This window comes from Mycteria americana, chromosome 7 (genome assembly GCF_035582795.1).
Source record: "Mycteria americana isolate JAX WOST 10 ecotype Jacksonville Zoo and Gardens chromosome 7, USCA_MyAme_1.0, whole genome shotgun sequence".
In the NCBI taxonomy this organism is placed as follows: Eukaryota; Metazoa; Chordata; class Aves; order Ciconiiformes; family Ciconiidae; genus Mycteria; species Mycteria americana.
Genome location: NC_134371.1, coordinates 1,961,784 through 1,980,913, shown reverse-complemented (window position 1 = coordinate 1,980,913; position 19,130 = coordinate 1,961,784). Strand labels below are relative to the sequence as shown.

Genomic DNA, 19,130 nt, shown 5'->3' with positions numbered 1-19,130 from the left:
CGCTTCACAAGTAATTAAATTAGCAGTGTTTCTGCATTACATCTTTTCATCCGTCCGTTTAAGCGTTAGATTAACGTTGTCATGCAGATTTTAAATGGAAAATGTCACGCTGAGGGGAACGGTTTGGGACGAGCAGAGCGGGGCAGGGCGAGTTTTAGCGGGCAGTCGGTCAGGAACCCGCTTCAGCCGCCGCCACGGGCCGGGGAGCTGCCGCACGCTGCCGCGTGGCAGGGGGACAGCCGCCGGCCGCCGCTGCCCCGGGAGAGGGGACCCCGGGTCTGGCTGGCGCAGGGCGCGGCAGCGCCGTGGCAGCTGCCCACCGGGGACGGGGACAGCCACCGAGGCTGCTCCCGTCCCCTTGCACCGCCGCCCTGCCCGGCTCGGCCGCGGGCGAGCTTCGAGAGGCTGTGCAGCTCTCGCCCAGAATACTATTGCATTATTTAAAAGCTTCCTTAAAATATCATCGTTTTGCTTCTGCTTAACAAAACCGACATGAAAAGCGTGCTCTTTAAAACACCATTTGTCCTTGAATTCAATCTTGTTCTCCTTAGCTCATCGCTCTCTCTTGGGATTAAAATGGGAGGGCGGGAATCAATGGCAGACCAAGCCCTGGCTTGTTGCTGTGCCCCCCCAGTGCCCCCCAGTGCCCCCCAGTGCCTCCAGCACCGCAGGACAGGGTTCCTGTCCCCAGGAACGGGCGACCCGGCGTCCCCAGCCCTTGCTCCACGGGGAGCGGAGGACGCTGCGCTGGGGCGTGAGAAACAGCTTCCACGCCACGCTCGCCGGGGAAGCGGGGGCATCACGGCGTAGCTGGGCAGAGGCGACGTCAAATGCTGACACCCGTCCTCTGTAGAGCAGCAGCAGCAGTCCCCGCGCTGCGCTAGCGCAGGAGCCAGCGCCGCTCCGACTGCTTGTGTATTTCTCCCCGAGCCAGACCTCACTGGAGGCTGTGTCACTCAGCTGGTGGACAGATGTTTTCAAAATGCCTAATAAGTTAGAAGCATTTTCACGAAGAATATTAGAACCCTCGGAAAGACCACTAAGAATCCATTTTTCCATTAGCTAAAGTTGATGTAGGAGATTCTTGGCCTGGCTGGGTCTCCAGCGGAGCGAGGGAAGGAGAAGCCCCGAGCAGAGGAGGGCGCGTACCCTTGACTAACTCCCTGCTCTCCCCTATCTTTAGAGTTTACACGGGAAGCAAATACGTATTCAAAACTAAAGCTCACTTTGTCTGCGCTGGTTTTAACATTGCAATGTTAAACACGGCTTTCGCATCAATGCAATGAGATGGGAAGAATCCAGACCACACCGAACCCACAGCCTTCCTTAGCAGCTACAGACTCCTGGAGAGCCATCAGCAATTTGAGGGCAGCACAAATCAGCACAGATTTTGTTGACTCCACTGGTTCCTTTCTCGCCTTCTTTGAGTTATTCCTGCCCTCTTTGTAGCCTTTATAAGCTACAGTCCTGGGGGAAAAGGCATTGTGAATTTGGTGTAAATGCATCCTGTTCGCTGCGTTCGTCTTAATTTACAGCAATAAAATGAAGATCAGATGATGAGCCATAAAAATCAACCTGATGCGGAGAGCTACTGCAATAATATGTCATTTTATATCAAAATAATCGTGCCATTTGCATGCGAGTGCTTAAAACGACTCGTAATTGCAGCAAGACTTAAATAAACCATGGATTCCTAAATATATGAGGCAGTTATTACGGTTAATGCTTGTAGTATGATGCAAGGAAAAAGAAGACACAAGGCCTGAAATACTGCAAAGACATTCACCTTCTGTTTCCAAACTGATCTCGCAGCCCAGGCTGGCGCGTGTGTTCTTCCAAAGCTGGCAGGCTGGAAGTTTGCTTTCGCCTCCTGTGAGCCCACCCTTCCAGCGGCTGTACAGCCAGGCACGTTGCACAGGGTCTGCATACAAGGCGTGCTTTACAATGCAATTCTAGCGTTAATAATACCACCCTTCAACGGAAGAAATCTGCACTGTAATAGAAGCAGGGCAATTTTTGCTTCTAGCCCACGGGTCACCCGGGGTGTGCTCAAAGGAGCGGAAGAAACCGCTGGTGATCACGGAGGCGAAAGTCATTTTCCTGGTGGTAACGGCACGTCTCGGAGGTGGCTCTGGGTCTTTGCAGGGCTCCGTCCCCCACGGGCAGCGGTCCCTCCTCCTCTGCCAGCGCCCAGCAGCTGGGCCGGGAGCCTCTCCCGGGAGGGGGAGCGGCTGCGGGGTGCTTCCAAGAGCAGGGCTGCATTTCTCCCTTCCTGGACGACCCTGGGAGGGAAGGTGCTCCAGAGCATCGCTCTCCTCTGGGCTGGGACCTGCCAGCCGCAAGGACTAGGAAGGTTTGGGTTAACCATAGGATTGAGAGTTTTGTACTTGACACATACCTTAATTATGCTTTCCAGCGGATGTTTAAAAGTGGGATGAGGAATTCTTTGTGCCGTAGTATTTTTATTGTGCCTTTTAGTGTCTGTAATCGGTGTGCAGAAGCAATGGAGCGCTGCTCTGACCCCGGCTAAGTCAAGCAGGCGGCTGCCTTTCCAGGGGGGGAAGGGAGGCATCCCACCCGCGCCACCGGAGCAACGCACCCACCGCCGCGATGCGATGCATTAGCAGCTCTTTATTGGGCGCTTCGACAAGAACGCACAATTTTGGGCACGCAGGGAAGAAAAATGCCTTCAAACTGCAGAGGGATGTTTAGCCGGCAGGATGCAATGACCTCCGCTGGAACGCGGCCAGGGCGCTGCCTCGCTGCCACCGGGGATGCTGGAAGGTCCCCCAGCCTGCAGCCTGGCAAGCAGCAGCACCCAGGCAGCGAGCCAGAAAAAAATCCCAAGTAAGAAAAGGATCGACCAGGTCACCCTGCAGCGGGCTCGCTGTGAGCACAGGCACCCACGATTTCGAGAGGTGCCCATTGCTCCGGGAGAAGGGAGCGGACGGGCAGCGGCACTACGTGGCCGGCCGGCTTGGTCTCCTCCAGCCCCTTTGTGAGCACTCGGGTTCATGCCGGTGCTTCGCCCTCCAGAGCAGCGGCGGGCGCTGAGCGGGCGGCTGAGCACCGCGGCACCGGCCTCGGAGAGAGCTTGGCACCTCCCGGGTGGCCGGGAAAGGTCTTTGGTTGCTAAAGCTGCTCCAGACGTTGCAAAATGCGACACGCGATCCTTGCGGGTCCAGCGCTCAGCGACCGCAACGACGCCGTTTCCCCCGCGGCGCCCGCAGCGGCGGGGCGGGTCCCCGTGCAGACCTGACGGAGCAGGGACGAGGTTCCCCGGCCGGCCTCCCTGCACCGCTGCCTCCTCCCAGCTCTGCTGGCCCTTACGAACGCCCGTCCCCAGGGCCCTCCGCGGCCCAGGCAGGAGCCCCGGCGTTGCGGTGGCATGGGCACGGTGGCCGTGAGCGGCTCGTGAGACGGGGCTGGGCACCCCACATCAGGCAGGAGGGATGGGTTTCCCCTCCGGAGGACGGTGCCTCCCACGCCTTGCCCCAGGCTCCGTGCCGGCCGCAGGGTGAGCGCGGACTATTGACTCCACCAGCTCGCCTTTGCAGTTAAAAAATGTTTTGTTTCGGCTCTCGCTGGAGTTAATGGTCAAAGCTGCCGCCATCAATTATTTATGAACACAAATAGATAGTTGAGCTTCGTAAATTGGGTCCCTTGGGCCCGTACGCGGGCAGAGCTCTCACGGGCTATTTTTGAACTGCTGATGGCCCCGAATCGGCAGCGCAGCGGACGGAGCCGGGGCTGAGCCCCGAGCCCTGTGCGGCTGAGCTCCCGGCACGTCCTGGGCACGGACCAGGCTCGCTGGGAGCCGGGATGCGCTGGGGCAGGGCTTTGCCCTGCTGCATGCGTGACGGCAAGGCTGGCAGTGTGAGCACGGGAGGGCTGGTACAAGTCTCAGTTTGAGGAGCTGTTCTTTGTGGGAGCTGTGGCACGCCCCAAATAGCCCCGCGTACCAGGATCAGGGCTGGATCCGCTTTACTGACAGCTTGGATTGGGCTGACAATAAATTACAAAAAAATATGGCAAATTAGGAGGGAGAAGAACCCAGGCTACGACCTTCTGATGGTCCAAAGCAGGTGAAGAGCCAGCCTGCCAGCCCTCCTCCCACGCTGCGCATCGGGGGGGATGCAAAACCGCGTCCTTTTTTTTCAGCAGCGGTGCGGCACATTGCAATTTTCCAAGCCCAGCACCGCAACTACACCGTTTTCAAGGAAAGACTTGAAGCGATCCCAAATATTCTCCCCACGCACCTGGGCAGGCTCACCGGGGGGACTGTCCGGGAGCATTCAAAAGGATAAAAGGGAACGGCCCCTCTCCCCGTGCGCCTTCCGCAGGCGGGAGGCAGCTGAGGCCGTCCCCGGCGGTGACAGCAGAGATGGCTGGGGAGGTCCCATCTGGCCGACGCCACAACCCAACAGGGAGGCGGCGAAACAAGGTTTAGTGAAGGAAAAGCAGAGGTTTGCTCACGCGAACGCACCTGAGTCCTAATCGTTGCGGATGTTCCCCGACGAACGTATTTATTCCCGCAAACTTTGTCTTTTGCGTTCCGATTCAACCTCTGAGCTGGAAGGGGTCCAGCAGCATGTCGTCGGATGACGAGCCCCCGAGCTGGCTCCTCTCCCGCCCCCAGCCCTGTCAGAGGCGTAGTCGCCGTCTCTCCCTTTTACATCATCCCACTGGCACCGGGAGCGCCTGGCAGGCGGGGGCGGCGGTGCCGGGGCCGGGAAGCATCCGGGAGCGGTGCGGGAGCCGGGGCCAGCCCTGCCAGGGGGTCGGCAGCGTCGCCCGGGGACCGAGGCGGGAGCAGCCATGGGTATTTTTAGCGTAAAGCGAGGGGCAGCTTAGCTAGCGTGTCCTTCTCAGCGGCAGGCGCTGGGTAGCTTAGCATCAGGGACGTAATTCGAGCAGAAAATGAATCGGGAAGGACTTGAGCTTCAAATGTAAGGGAGCCGAGGACGTTACAGGATTATTGCTACGGCCGCTGGGAAAAGCCTTCGGCTTCTCCGGGCGCTGGATTTCCCTCGGACTGAGGAACCAGGCCCAGAGGTGAACAGGAAATATCAGCTCCATCGCCACCTTCCCTAACTAAAGGTTATCTCAATTCAGCAGCAGCGCAGCTGAGCCTGGGGCTTCACTCGGCTCTTCCTCCAAATCCCCCTTCACTTCTTCTCTCGAGGGAGAAATCAGCTCTAGATATGGAGAAATTTGGGAGCAGAAGCAGGGATTAGTCATAAAGATAAAACATCAGCCTTGTCACAGGCGAGATGCTATTCCTGATGCAATCCCCCAGGTCTCGGGCAGCCACAGCCGGGGGAGCTGCCAGGGCTGTGCTGAACACCGCCGGAGAATTCAGCCCTCCGTATCGAAACCTTGTCTAGATATAAGCCAGAAAGGATTTACAAAGGCCCAACTTCGGAGGCTGCAGGAGCGTTTGTGTCATGTGGGCAGCAAAGGATTTCATTACCCGGCGTGTCGGTACGCTGATAGCGCCGGCAGCCTGCGGGAAATCAGCAGAGATAACTGCTGACAATTAGTACACAGTGTCCGTAAGCCTAACGAGCAGGAGCCACGGCTTGGTAACAGACCGCGTCTCAGAATGACACGAGCAAAGACACGTCTCCCACAGACGTGCTTACGGGGGAAACTGAGGCAGGGAGGCGCAACGGCTTGGGCAGGGCTGCAGGAGGGGAGAGGGCTCGCCGGGAGCTCCCAGCTGGCACCGCCCCACCGGCCCTACTCCGCCGGGAGGCTGCGGGCGTCCGATTAAAGGACGAGTTATACTGATTTCGAGAGTTGCCTCTCTTCGGGCAGGACCCGCCGCCATCCCCCAAACACCAGCCTCCCCGCAGCCGGGGCCAGCCCGCGGTGCCCGGGAGCTGGGACTGCCCCCCACCGGAGCACGGAGCCTGCCCCGCCACGCCACCCCCAGCACCCCGGCCGGCTGGCAGCTGCCTCCGGGAGATATTAATCAGCATTTCTGTTCCCACCGCAGGCTTGCCACGGGAGCGCTGCCCGGACCGCTTCTGCTCCCGACACCGTGCCAGGGAGCAAGCGGTGGAAGCGTGCACCGCTCCTGCTAGAAGTTGGTCGTGGCCGAACGACAGGAACAAGCAGTCGGAAAGGCCGGGCTTCCACTCAGGCAAAGCCTCCGTGTTCTTTATCAGCCCTTCAAACAACTCGCAGCAAACTACATCTGAGCATCCCAGTCACTCTGCTCCCATATGCCCTGCCTGTGCAGTTCTGGGAGGGTTAAGAGTGAATTTTTCATAACTACAGAATTGCCTCAACCAAGCCCTGTGCGGAGCCGCACGCACGCTTGCATTTCGTGTCGCGGTGCTAAAGCCAGCTTGGCTTTGCATCAGTCCCCACCGCCGTAAAATCAGCGTAGCTGCCCCACTGCATCCTGGCCCCGCGCCGCGCCCCAGAGCGGGTAGGGCTGGCTACGCGGGAGCATCGGCCACTGCTCGGCAGGCTGGGAACCAGCACAGATGAAGTTGCCCGCAGCCCTGGGCCCCTCGCCGCCCTCCCCACGCCCTGCCCGTGGAGAGCCCCTCGTGCCAGCCGCCGGGCTGCTCGGCTCGGGGCTGCCACCCAGGCGAGGCGCGTTCCCTTCGCCCGGTCCCAACAGCGTCACCCGTTAGTGGCTGAAAGGGACATCCCGAACAGGCGAAAGCCAACCGCCAAAGTCATAGGAATCCTTCTCATTTTCAGCTGAACACATGACAGAGAAGCTTATCAGCTGCCCACGCCAAGCACTTCAGACTGAAGCCACAGCCGCTCATTATTTTTCCTGCCTAGGTTAGGAGGAATAAAAACCTGTAAGATGCATGAGGCGTTTGATAAGAATGCCCATGATTTTTTTTTTCCCTGCATTTCACCTAAAACTGGCTTTGATCTCATCTTCACCGAGTGAACCGGATGAAAAGTCAGTAAGCAATCACCATGACGAAATGGTACCCAAGGCAGACGCTTCTTTTCGCTCCGTACAACGTACTGCAAATGAACTTTTCCCGTCCAGCCTCAAACACGCTTTGCTAATTGATTTTTCTGCTCATTAGTACCAATATAAGTTATATTGAGCACTGAATAGAAACCATCTTAACACCACCGTCGTAAATTCACAATGTTGTATATAATCTACCCAGGCGAGTGGTTTTTGTATAAAATCACGAATACATATGCCTGCAAAGACATTAGCAGCCAAATGCTATTCAGTGATGCACAAGTTCAAAAATCTATTAATAACCTTAGGAGAGAGCTCCTCTGCAAAATCAGATGCATCCAGGCAGGCAATTCTTTAGAGGCAAAGTAAAGAGCTATTACACTGCAAGGTAACAAAGAACGATACCGTGACCATACCTATATTTCATGCCCGTTTGCTTTGCGGTGGATTCTTTTAAGGAAATGTGGTGCTGAGGGGTAAATGTCCCCAGACTGCGAGCAATAATAGCCACTGTCCGAAATTTTGCCCGGGCTGCGTTCACTACGTTCGGGGTAGCGGTGTTCTGCTTGCTGATGAGCCTGTCGTCACCATTTCGACTCTTCAAGTTGTGCTCCGTGCAGGCGATGGACACTTGCATCGCGCCCTGCGAACACCTTTAGTCGCCGTCCAGGCGGCGGCCAGAGCCCCCGGCCGCTCCGAGGCGGGCTGCAGGCTGCCCAGCAGCGCGGGGCTCGCTCCCAAACGCCGCCGAGGAAGCCCGCCCGCCTTCCGCTCGCAGAAGTCGCCGAGGCAGCGGGGGTCTCCGGGGGAGCCGGGCTGCGTCCCCGCGATGCCAGGAGGAGAGGAGCCCCGAACTCGACAAAGCAATGGCAAGAGCGGATCGCGGCTGGCTCTCAGATCTTCCCTTGCAAAATTTGCTGCTGCTTAGACAAAAGCATCCATCCAGTCAGGTGCTTTCGGGAACGGAAAGCTGCTCCTTCATGGTGAACCGTCAGCAGCAGCCGCCGCTCTGCCTTGGTGCAGGCTCGCTCCCGGTTGCCGGTTTTAAATCAGCGCAGGCATGCTGCAAGCGCTGGCTCCAGCACCCGCTGGACCACGAACTGCTGAGCAGGCAGCCTTGCCGGCTGAGGAACCGCCGGCTCGCCCGCCCGGCTCTCAGGACCGGCGATAGCCCGCGGGTCTCCTTTGCCCAGATGCAGCAGCCCGCCACGTCCCGCCCGCGGCAGCCCACCCGAGCGCCGGGGCTGGCAGCGGGCGCGGGGGGGGGGGGCACGGCCCCGGCTCTGCGGTGGCTCCCGGGGTCGCCCGGTCAGGAGCCCGCGGGGAGCGTGGGAACGGGCCTCCTTTGTGCTCAGAGGGAAGGCGGGCGCTTCAGGCAGATGCCTTCCGTAAAAATAGCTGCCGGCATCGCTCAGCAAGAAGAGGACCTCTTATAGCGGGGAACAATTCGATGTTAAAATGGGCTAATTATGGGGGAAAAAAAAGGGGGGGGGGGAGGGGGAGAAAAATCGCTCTGCTACAGTGTGCCAGGGAGTTAACATGTTAATCCCGTGTTTCTGGCACCCGGAGCCGCCGCCTGCAGACCCACGCTCGCAGCAGTGCCAGGGTTAATCCCTTCTCCCCAGCATCGCCAGGCAAATAAGCCGCAGCGCGAAGTCTTTGAAGCAAAGCATCCCTCTCCCTTGCTGCAGTCAGGGCTGCAGTCGGAGCGCGGAGCTCGGCTCTGAGCCGGCAGCTCGCCCGTGTCCCCCGCCCTGTGCCGCCTCTCCCAGGGCGCTGGCTTTGGGTGCTGAGGGCAGGGGCAGCCCGGGGACCCCTGGGCTGCTGAGCTGCTCGCCGGAGCAGCGGGAGGGCGGGCAGGGAGGGGGGCAGTTTGGAGTCACCCCCGGGACCCCCGCCAGTCACTGCCACCCAGCAGGGCGGCCCTGGGGGAGGACGGGCCGTGGGGGGAGGTGAGCAGCGATTTGGGCACGCCCCGGGTGCAGGCCCACGGGAGAGGGTGCCCACGGGGCGTGCGTGGGTGGCAGCGCAGAGCGGGCGGGTGGGCGAGGGCTGGGGCTGCGGTCACCCGCTGTCCCTTCTCCGGCCCTGCACAGGCCGGCGGGAAATAGTCCCCAGGGGGTCCCCACGCCCCACTCCTAAATCTGCCCTCAGACCCCCAGGAGGGCTGGGGTGGGGGGGGGCACCTCCGGAGGTCCTCTCGCCCGCCCCCCGCCCAGGACCCTGTCCGGTTGGGGCGCGAGTAGCTCTGAGGCTGGGGACCCCGCAGCCTCCGCGGTGACCTGCCAGGCTCTCCCTGCTCCGGGCACATGAAGGCGGAGCAGGAGCGGTGGCAAAAAGAGAGCAGCTGGAGGTGCTGGAGTGGCGATGACGACCTGTTTTGAACTCAGGATGACAAGCCCTTGATTTCCTCCCCTGCGGCGGGGGCACACCACAGTTTTCTCTCCCCCACTCACCCTGCTGAGGAGGGGGAGTGCGCGAGCGGCTGGGTGGGCGGCCGGCAGCTAGCCAAGGCCACCCACCACCCAGGGTGACAGGGCGAAGAGCTTCTGACAATCTCTTTGCAGTTCGTTTATCTGATGGCTCCTTAATGTCTATACAGCACATTTCTTTGAGGATGGAAAGCATTGTATCAGAGTAAAGAAAGTTACTTTATGATATTTTCCAAAAGATGATTAACAGTTAATCATACAGCAGAGCCACAAACTCCCAGCCTGGAGCAGCCCCCTCGGACTCGCCCTCAGGCGTGGGTTCGGGGCAGACGGACCCCTTGGCGCGAGGTTTGGAGGGAGGGAGGGCAGGGCTGCTCCGTGGGGTGGAAGTCAGAAAGCTAAGCAACAACTAGCTGAACTAACTGCTGCAAGGCTCCGTCTCAGACACGAGATTTAGCTTTGAGAGCGTTTCCAGACATCTAATCGGTGAGTTGGCATTACAGATCACCAATAAACGCTGTTCAATGCCCAGACAAGTACGTCATCTGGGGGCACAAGCCATGGGGTTGCTGACACCGAGGTGCCCCACGGCAGGGCCTTATCCAGGACGTCCTCCGTGTCTCCATGGGATGGGGGACGCGGCTGGAGCGTCGGTGGTGGCACCCACAGGGCTCTGCCTTGGCGGCACGGCCAAGCCCCATGCAGACTAAGCACCCGCTCGGCTTTTGGAGCCCAGCTTTGCATTTCAGAGCCCAAAGCAAGATTGACAAAGCCAGGATTATTTCTCTCTCTGATGGGCAGACAGCATCCTCTTGCTGGGCACGGATAGTGCGAGAAGACGTATTTTTACATCTTGTTCTATACATGTCTGAGAGTTCCCGTTGCAGCCAGCAGCTGGCTCTGCCAGCACTCCCGAATGGTGTGACTTGGTCCTGGGGACGTGCCCAGGTCACTGTCACCCAGGTCCTGGTCACTGTCCCCAAGGCCACGGCTGCCCACGCCCTGGGGTGCCAGGGAGGGCCAGGGAGAGGTGACTTTGGAGGGGTTACAGTCTCTGCCAAAGAAATATGTATTTAAATACGGGATTTATTTCATTTCCCTGAACAAGATAATCACTCCTAGACTAAAACGTTAGAACAACATAATTTTGTATCATGAAAATCCTGAGCTTATAAAACGAGAGGTACGTGACTCCTCGGCGGGGGACGGTGCTGGGGTGCGGTGGCAGCTCAGGCTCAGCCATGAGCCTCTGGCCAGGCTCTCCGTGCCGCTTCCGTGCCACCAAGCCGCTACAGAGGCAGCTATTTGCCAAGACGTACGTATGCATTTCCCCCCTGAGGAAGATGACAATCGCTCATTAAATAAATTGCTCCAAATGCTTCATCAAGCAAATCTGTTTTAACACAGATGTTCATGAGCATGCTGGCTTTGCTTTTACTGTGATCCCCGTTAGCCCCCATCCCGGGAGCCGCTGCATCCCTCCCAGGGTTCAAAATAAAGGCAAGAGCCAAACACAGACCTACAGCACGCAGATGCTCTCTAGGCAAGCGCAGAAGCCAGGAGATGTTCCATAGCTCCTACACAAACACACGTTCCCATGCCCTGGACGGTTTCTTTGCCCAGGGCCTTGCAGGGGCAGGATGGCGCGCATCGCTGCGGCGAGCAGCACGGAAACCTCCAAAAAGGTAAAGAATACTTTATTCAGGTGCGCTCTGGTCCCTGGGCAGGCAGGGAGGGGAGCTGGGGCCGTGGAGCGGGGCGGGTGATGGACCAGCCCTTCCCGGTGCTCCCCGCAGAGGCTCTCCGCTCCCCGGGGCCGGGCCGCAGCACGGCTCCTGCTGTAACAGGCGGGGAAAAAGATGCTCGTGCAGCCCAAAATATGAAGATAAAATGAGGTCCTTTGGTCTGGGTTGGAAAAAGCATTTCAAGCTGATGCAGACCCGGCCCTCTGGCGCGGCTCAAGCTGAATGAACGCACTGTTTGCTTCTTTCTGGTTTGGTTTGTTTTTTTTTTTTTTTTTAATTTCACCTTCTGGTGAAGCAACTTTGAAACTTTATGCCAAGTCTGGCTTGAGACTTTGCTTCTTGACGGCTGCAGACAGAGACTATTTACCCTAATTACTCTGCCGTGCCATTCTACCAAAGCAGAGCGTTCACTGCCCAAATATCAATTAGCATCTTATTAATTTCATTAAATTTAAGCTGATTGCCAGCTAAACCTGTATTTTCGGTAACACCAATATGCTGCATATAAATTCTGGCAGGCTCTGTCAATCTTTTAAGATGGCAGGTCTTAATTCCATGCCTTTCCTGGGCTCAGACCTCAGCAGCAGGCTGTACTTGCCATAGCCACATACGTTAATTAAACAATGCGCACTGGACGGGCAACGAGGCTGGGTCGGCTGGTGAGCGGGGGTAAAAGGTAGCGCAGGTTGCCTCTGCCTCCATCCCTGCACCCTTCATGCTTTACCAGGTAAAACCTTTCAGTGCTTTTTAGAAAAGAAAATGCTTTTTTTCATCACCGGCTGCAAAGTTCAGGTTTCTACCTAAAAAAAAGTAAACTGGAAATTTGCATTGATCTATACAAAAATCTCATCTTTTACATAAACAATCTGAGTGTTTCTCAATCTTAACCTTAATTTCTTACAAAATTGTCTTTTAAATTTTGGGCGCTGATAAAACGAACCTGAAGAGCTGATAAAACAAATCCATCCCAGTCATCTCCCCGGGACGAGGCACCGCGGCTCCGTGCCCGGGCGGGTGGGCGCCCGGCAAGGCCACCCCACGTCTGCATCCGCTCTCTGCATCCCCCCTCTCCGCCGCGGGGACCCGGCAGCTCCCCGGCTCCCCTTTACGCCAAACAACCCCTTTTTGCTTTGGAAGGGAGGCAGGATTGGCACGTCTGCAAGGACACGTGGGGGCCGTGAGCCGGGCGGCGACCCCGGGATGTTCTCGATGAATCACGACGTACTTTGCCACCGTATTCCAGTCGGAGGTTCACGCGCCGTGGAAGACGCGCCGCGGCGTTCGGCTGCAGGTTGCGATACGGAGGAGAGCTGGATAGCAACCACATGCAGCCAGTTACATAAACCCCCATCCCTGCACGCTAACCAGCGATCCGGGTCACCAAAAATGATGCCATCTCAGCCGGTTTAAGCTCTTTAACCGAAATTCTTCAATGTTGAGAGAAGGCAGCAACTTAATACAGCAGCGAGCGTAGCACCCGTCAGCACCGACGTCAGACGAGCCCCTCTGCAAAGTTTCTTTGCTAGAAGCCTTCCTTTTTAGCAATGCATAAAATTATTTTCAGTTTAGATATTTTTTTGTTTAAGTTGTGCCTGCATATATATCCTGGGGGGGGGGGGGTGGTTAACGGTACTTTCCGGCGCGCTTGGGGGCTGCGCCGAGAGCACCAGCTGCTCGCAGCAGGGTACGCTTGTGCAGCCGCAAGCCTCTCGCAGGGCTCGTGGCGGGACTTTGCAAGCCCCGTGGGTGGCCGGTGTCCCTGCCAGGCATTGGGGACCTCCTGCGAGCTGGGGACAGCGGGTGCCACCGAGCAAGGTGCCTTGGGTGAGAATCTAGAGGAGCTCCCGGGGTCCCGAGCACCCCCAAACCTGCCTGCCGGGGGCTGTGTGCCCGTAGCCCTCGGCCGAGGCTAGTGCTGACCCCAGGGCAGCGTTCAGAGGGCTGCTGCTGGCAGGTAAAGGGCATTTACTCGCAGCACGAAGCAGCCGTGTGCTCTTCCTGCCGGGGGTTTCTGGGTGTTTGAGCCCCACCTCTTCCAGGGCACCCCTTGGGCCGGCGCGTTTTGACATCCCCACCAGCCCCGTGGGTGCTCCCCGAGGCGCTGCGGGCAGGCGCGCAGAGCTCTCGGCGGGGGACGCAGCTCCAGCTGCTGTTGTTCCCAATACCACCGCAACGCTACGCAAAAGCAGAAGTTTACCGTTATCATCGCTCGCTGCGGCAGCGCAAATAGCAGGCGTTGCATCACCACTGCAGAGTTACATGCAATATTAAATGCAACGTCTGAACCATTTCCCCGGTGCCACAGACACAGCCGCTCCCCGCCGGCAGCCACGGGCCAGGCTGACAGCAGCCCTCGGCGCTGCCTGGCGGGACCTCAGCCGGGCGTCTGCAGAGGAGACCCCACCAGCACCCTGCACACCAGCAAAAGCAGCACCTAACCTGGCTCGTGGGTGTAAAATGCAGCACAGCCCCTAAGTACCAGCCGCTGTTTCACCCTGTAGCTGCCTCGGCCCCGGCAGCTTTCCCTCTGCTCCCTACGGGGAAGGGATCTGCGCTCTGCACCCGTGGCCAGAGCAGCACCGGGGACCGGTGAGATGCAACAGGACAGAAAAAGTCACCGCTTCCAGGCTAGAGACACATTAAAAATATGATTTCAGCCTTCACGATAGAGTTTTAACCACGCTGGACGTTTTGACAGGTGCTCAGCGGGACTTTGCACGCAACGTCGTTGGATCAGCCGAACTTCAGAAAGCTGCATGGAAGCACTAAAAATTCAGCCGGCAGCGTGGTGACGGCAGGATCCTGCTCCAGAAGCGGGGCCTGGGGAATGCAGAGTTCTGCCCTTGGAGCTTTTCCACCCGAAATATGCCCTTCTTCATGTTATCTTACAGCCCGGGTCTCGCTACAGCCACCGCAGTCTGTCCGCAGCCGCCTTTCCAAAATCCAGTGCAGGCGTTTTAGGCAGTAGTCTCCAAGACCGCCCTTCATGAGAATTACCTTAATATACTGTCCCAAATCCGTGATTTTCAGACTTCCGCGCGATAATTCTTCCACAACACAGCAGGATGCACTCAGACAAATTCTGTGTTATGTCCCAATAAAAGTTTCATTGGGCCATAAAAGCTCCGCCTATAAATACAACCCCTGCGCATCTCTCAGCCGTTTCACTCCATCTCAATAGCTGTTTGAAAACAGGTTTCCTGCTGGGCTAATTACTCATGATTGCAGCAGTTCCGTTACCTCTCTGTAAATTGGGCTGCTGCGGACACGGGCAAGCTAAGGAGCGCTGCCAGCCAGGAGAGCGGGGAGAAGAGCCCCGGAGGAGCTGGCGTTAGGATGCCTCTCCCAAAAGGGCTGCCGTGGCATTCTTCTCAATTACCAGCCGAGGCCCTGCTGCAGTGGGATGCTCACCCGCTCAGCTGAGGACCGCTCCCATCTGAAGCAGCAGCAGCGAACCCCACAGAATCACAGAATCGCAGCATCGCAGAATCGCACAGGTTGGAAAAGACCTTTAAGATCATCGAGTCCAACCGTGAACCTAACTCTGCCAAGCCCACCACTACACCACGTCCCTGAGCACCTCAGCCCAACGGCTTTTAAATACCAAAGCGATTTGTAGCTCTTTTAAATACCCCACAGCGATTTGTAGCTCTTTCAGGGCGTATCTAAACCCACGAGGAACGTTTATTTTTGACAACAGCGCTGGAAGCTTGGCAAGGAAATGAGCTGCAGAACAAAAGCACTGCACTTATCTAGCAAACGGTCGTCATATCTTAACTGGTTCCACATGAAAAACTTAATTTGCATTTGTAATTGGACTTGAGGAAGACTGATCAAAATTCCCATTAAATGTTTTTTAGTTAAAAACGCGTCTTTCTGGCAGGTTTTCAGCCAGGCTGGCTGCAGCACCCAGCCCGGGCTGCCTTTGGTAGCACACGAGATCTGCTACCAGCTCCAGCCCTGCGCCCGCCGGCCGGGCTCTGAGGGCTCCATCCTCCCAGAAGGGACCGAAACCGGGAGCGTAAGAGCACGGAGTGATGCCGGCAAAGGGAGCCAGGCTGCTGGCCCTGCTAACGCGTGCAACGCGTTCAGGCCAGGGTATCCATACGGCAGCGTCGCCCCAGCCCCAGGAAGGCAAAGCTGTGCAAAGCTGTAAACGCGGCCCTGCTCTTCTGCAGGGTCATCCCCACGGTCACGTTACAGATTCTTCAGGATGTGATGAAACGATAAACGAATCAAAACTGGCATGAAAAACACACTAGCTTTGCTTAGTTCTAAGTAGAATTGAGCCAGACGCCAGCAGGGTAACAAATGTGTGAGCCGGCTTCCCCGCGGGCAGCGCTGCCGAGGTTTGCCGCTCTGCCCGCGCGGGACCTGAGCCCCCGGCGCAGAAGCCCTGGGCTACGGCCTCGCCGAGGCTGCGCCGGGTCGCCCTGCAGAAATGGGCCTTTAAAAATAAGCAGCACCAAAGGAGAAAATTCACCTGTTCCAACTTCCTAAACCCACCCGGTTTCAGAGCCCTCCTTTTCTTTTTTTTCGCATGCGTTTCTACATGATGTATGCAATCTGTACGAGGAACTCGGGAACAAATTCCCAGCTAATGTTCAATCCCCCCGGGTGCCCACGGCGCCCGCTTGCCAGCCCTGCGGGTGCTCATCGGCTGCACCAGGAGCACCCACCGAGAGCGACAGCACCCCCCGGTACAGCCCCTGGGCACCGAGGGAGCCGCCTGCTACCCAAGAGCTTTGCCATAGTTATCCAGCTCTACGTAATACTAAATAAATTGTCACTTAATATAACGTGAAAGAATCGATACTGAAACTGAGACCCAAAGCTTTCTGTGTCTTACAAAGAGGATGTAACCTACTGGGCACGCAATTCAATTAATCAGTCGCTTATCCCCGCAGACGGAAAACGTCCCCCACGATATTGCCTATCGCCCTCTCAGCTGCACTACCCCCACTCCAAACCAGGTAATTTAATTTTTCCATGTGATCCGTTTCATTTCTCAGATGACTGAAAGCCAGTGGCTTACAAGATGGGCTCCAGAAACGACCGCTATTTTAATGAATTGTAACACATCGAACACGATTAAACATGATTAAAACACTCAGAGCTGCACAAAGCTCCGTTGCACAGTACTAGAGCTTTTCTTGGTTGTTTTCCCCCCAGGCACGGCTGCAGCCCCCGCTGCGGGCACCCCGGTTACCGAGCTCTGCATCCCGGGCCCGGCGCGAAGGAGCATCCCCAGCAGCAGTGGCGCGGTCCCGGGGAGCCCACCGATGTCCCCGGGCGCCCGGGGTTGTCGTGCCAGGCTGAGGGACACCGGACGGCGCGTGGCCGCAGGCTGCTCGACGCTTTTCTCGCTTGTGTCGTACCTCAGGGTTTTTCGAGGGAAGCGGCATCGGGCCCCGCACGTCCTCCCGTGTCCTGCGCGGCGGGGCAGAGCCCGGCCGGGGGCACCGGAGGAAGCCACGCTGGCCCTAACGCCTGCCCGGGCACGGCCCGCGGCTGCCGGCCACGAGCCAGCCTCCCGCAGGAGGTGTTCAACAACTACTACGCCTTTGCAACCAACCGCAACCAGCTTTTCTACCATAAAAATAGAGAATAGTTAAAGGAAAGTGAAGAGTTAGAGAAACGCACTGAGGGCTGCCAGCTCGTGGCAAACAAGTGGTTTCCCATTTTGCCATACTCGTATTCTAGCCCACACATACAGAAAATGCCCATTTTTCCCAGGTTAACCTGCCCGTTAAATTTATTCCAAATAACGCTCAGCCCAGCTGTGTTCTTCCAACTTGTCTGTGCTTATCGAATAGGAGATTTGAGGCGATTATGTATATTATTCTGTTATCCATACACGCCAAATATCACCCGAGCGTTACTTGTAACAGCGTAAAGCTCTAAATTAACTTATATGAAGAAAAATGTTGCTAAGGTCTGGGTCTTGGATGCTGAATAATACACAACTCCATTCTGCCCTTTTCCGGGATGCGCTATAGCAGATGGGTGACTAATTATCCCGCAATAACTCCTGACTCTTTGGGATGAGCTGGCAGAGGGTCGGAATAAAGGCGAGCTACCGGAGACTGAGTTGTCTGCAAGACTTTCTTCCAACAGATGCCCCGTCAGCAAACGGCCCGCTGACCTGGGAACCCCTGGCTTTCTCTGGAGCTGCATCCTTCTCCGGCCGGCGTGGGGACCTGCACTTTTGTGAGCAAACTAAATGAAAGCTCAGCGTCTCCATCGGCGATTACCTTACGTAAACCAATACCGAATAATAAGCACTATTAAAATAGCACCTTCCCAAATAGTATTTTTTAAAAAAGAATGTTAATTCTTCTCCTGACGTTCTCTCTTTCGGCTGCAACAACATTTCTAATTATTAAAGTGAGCGGCACGGGATAAGAATCCCATCAGCTACATCCAGCAAAACTGGCACAAGATCTCCCTCCCTGCGTGGGAAAGAAAACTCTTCGCATTGACCAGCGCTCCCAAAATAATGAGAAGCATCTGTTGGAATTAGTCATTGAGGAGAATTATCACATCACCCAGAACCATGTCATCTGCTGAAATGCAGCACATTACTAAGAATTGATCTTCAGTCCAATTAATTTTATCGTTGCCTTTTCACACCGCCAGGCTCCTCTTCAGGGCATGTGATACAGCAAAACCCCTTGCGTCAGCACTTCCTCCGCGACTTAGTTACCAGCCTGCATCGCTAGTTAAAAAATTATCATTTCGGGACTTCTGGAATCTGCTTTGCACCGGAACAGGGCGGCTTCTCCCACCGGGGGGGCTGGCTGGGGCAGGCTTTGGGACCCTTCTGTGTTTGCCCGGCGGGGCGGGCAGAGCGCGCTGCTGCTGGGAAAAAGCCAGGGACTGCGGGAACTGTTCAGCTCCCTCATTTTCCCTCCGCTCCCTTTGGACTAAGGGGAAAAATAGTGCTCTTTTCACTTCCAGAGCCCTCTGCAAAGGCTTTTTAACTTTTATTTTTGCACCTGAGGCAGGAGCACGATGTACCTCAGGGCAGCGTAATGTAATTTTACTAAATTAAATGCAAGGCGCTGTCAAGTCTCCAGGTGGTCTCCAAGCACTGCCAAGCACTTCTGAGCCAAGGATCTGCTGTACTTCGCAGGGCCAGTGCTGGCCAGGCCAGTAGTCCCTGATCTCTGAGCGCATCCCAAACGGTATCGAACAACCACTTTCATACTGGAATGGTGCCCATTTAATTAACAAAAAGATTTGCAAGAGGATCGTTACCTATTGCCAAATGCATAACCGCTCATTAGGTCCTCAGGGGAAAAGAATAATTAGTCGTGCAATCTGTGGGGTGTCTTTTTCTGCAGTGAAAAATGAGCATTTCATCACCCCAGCTGGGACGGGCAACCGAGGGCTGGCGGGGGGATCTGCTCACCCCACCTGCGGCTGGACAGCCGGGATAAGCAGCTCCCGCCGCAGCCTCACCGTGCCTATTTGGACACACTCAGGAACCCCATGTACTTCACAAACACCCCGGGAAAAAATAGCAACCGTGCTACTGGAATTACGGAAACGCTGTGTCGTCTTCTGGAGTCTTTCTGGCACAGGGATGAAGCCAAGCAACTATGAAAAGGCACACTGAAAACAAACAAAAAGGCTTATCAGGCGGCGGCAGGTCTGCAGCAGGCAGTCTAGCCATGGGAACGGCTGTCTTCCGCGGCAGCTCAGACGGCCAAGCTGGGGGAGCCGGGCTGCCTGCAGTCCCCCGCGCACCTCCGCCTGATGGGGAGAGGCAGAAACGGAAGGGTGGTCACCTCAGCACGGGGAAAACCAGGGAAGAATAAAAATGCATTTCAGCCGATCACTTTGACTTGCTGAAAGTGTAAAAAAAGCAACTTCCGATTCAAAGTGTCCTGGTTTCAGCTGGGATAGAGTTAATTCTCTTTATAGTGGCTGGTATGGGGCTGTGGTTTGGATTTGTGCTGAAAACAGTGTTGGTAACACAGGGAGGTTTTAGTTGTT

At 56.5% G+C, this 19,130-nt stretch overlaps 1 protein-coding gene across 5 annotated transcripts in view; it reads right to left on the bottom strand.

Moving 5' to 3' along the window:
* KCNAB1 (potassium voltage-gated channel subfamily A regulatory beta subunit 1) overlaps window positions 1-19,130 on the bottom strand; it is a 75,967-nt gene that overhangs the window by 44,578 nt on the left and 12,259 nt on the right. For 2 of the 5 annotated variants that reach the window (XM_075506769.1, XM_075506771.1), the window contains exon 1: window positions 7,369-7,589. The exons of the other annotated variants lie outside the window; for them this stretch is intronic. In XM_075506769.1, the coding sequence (XP_075362884.1) occupies window positions 7,369-7,589 (221 nt within the window). Of the gene's footprint in view, window positions 1-7,368; window positions 7,590-19,130 lie in introns of those variants that run through there. 5 annotated transcript variants of the gene reach the window in all.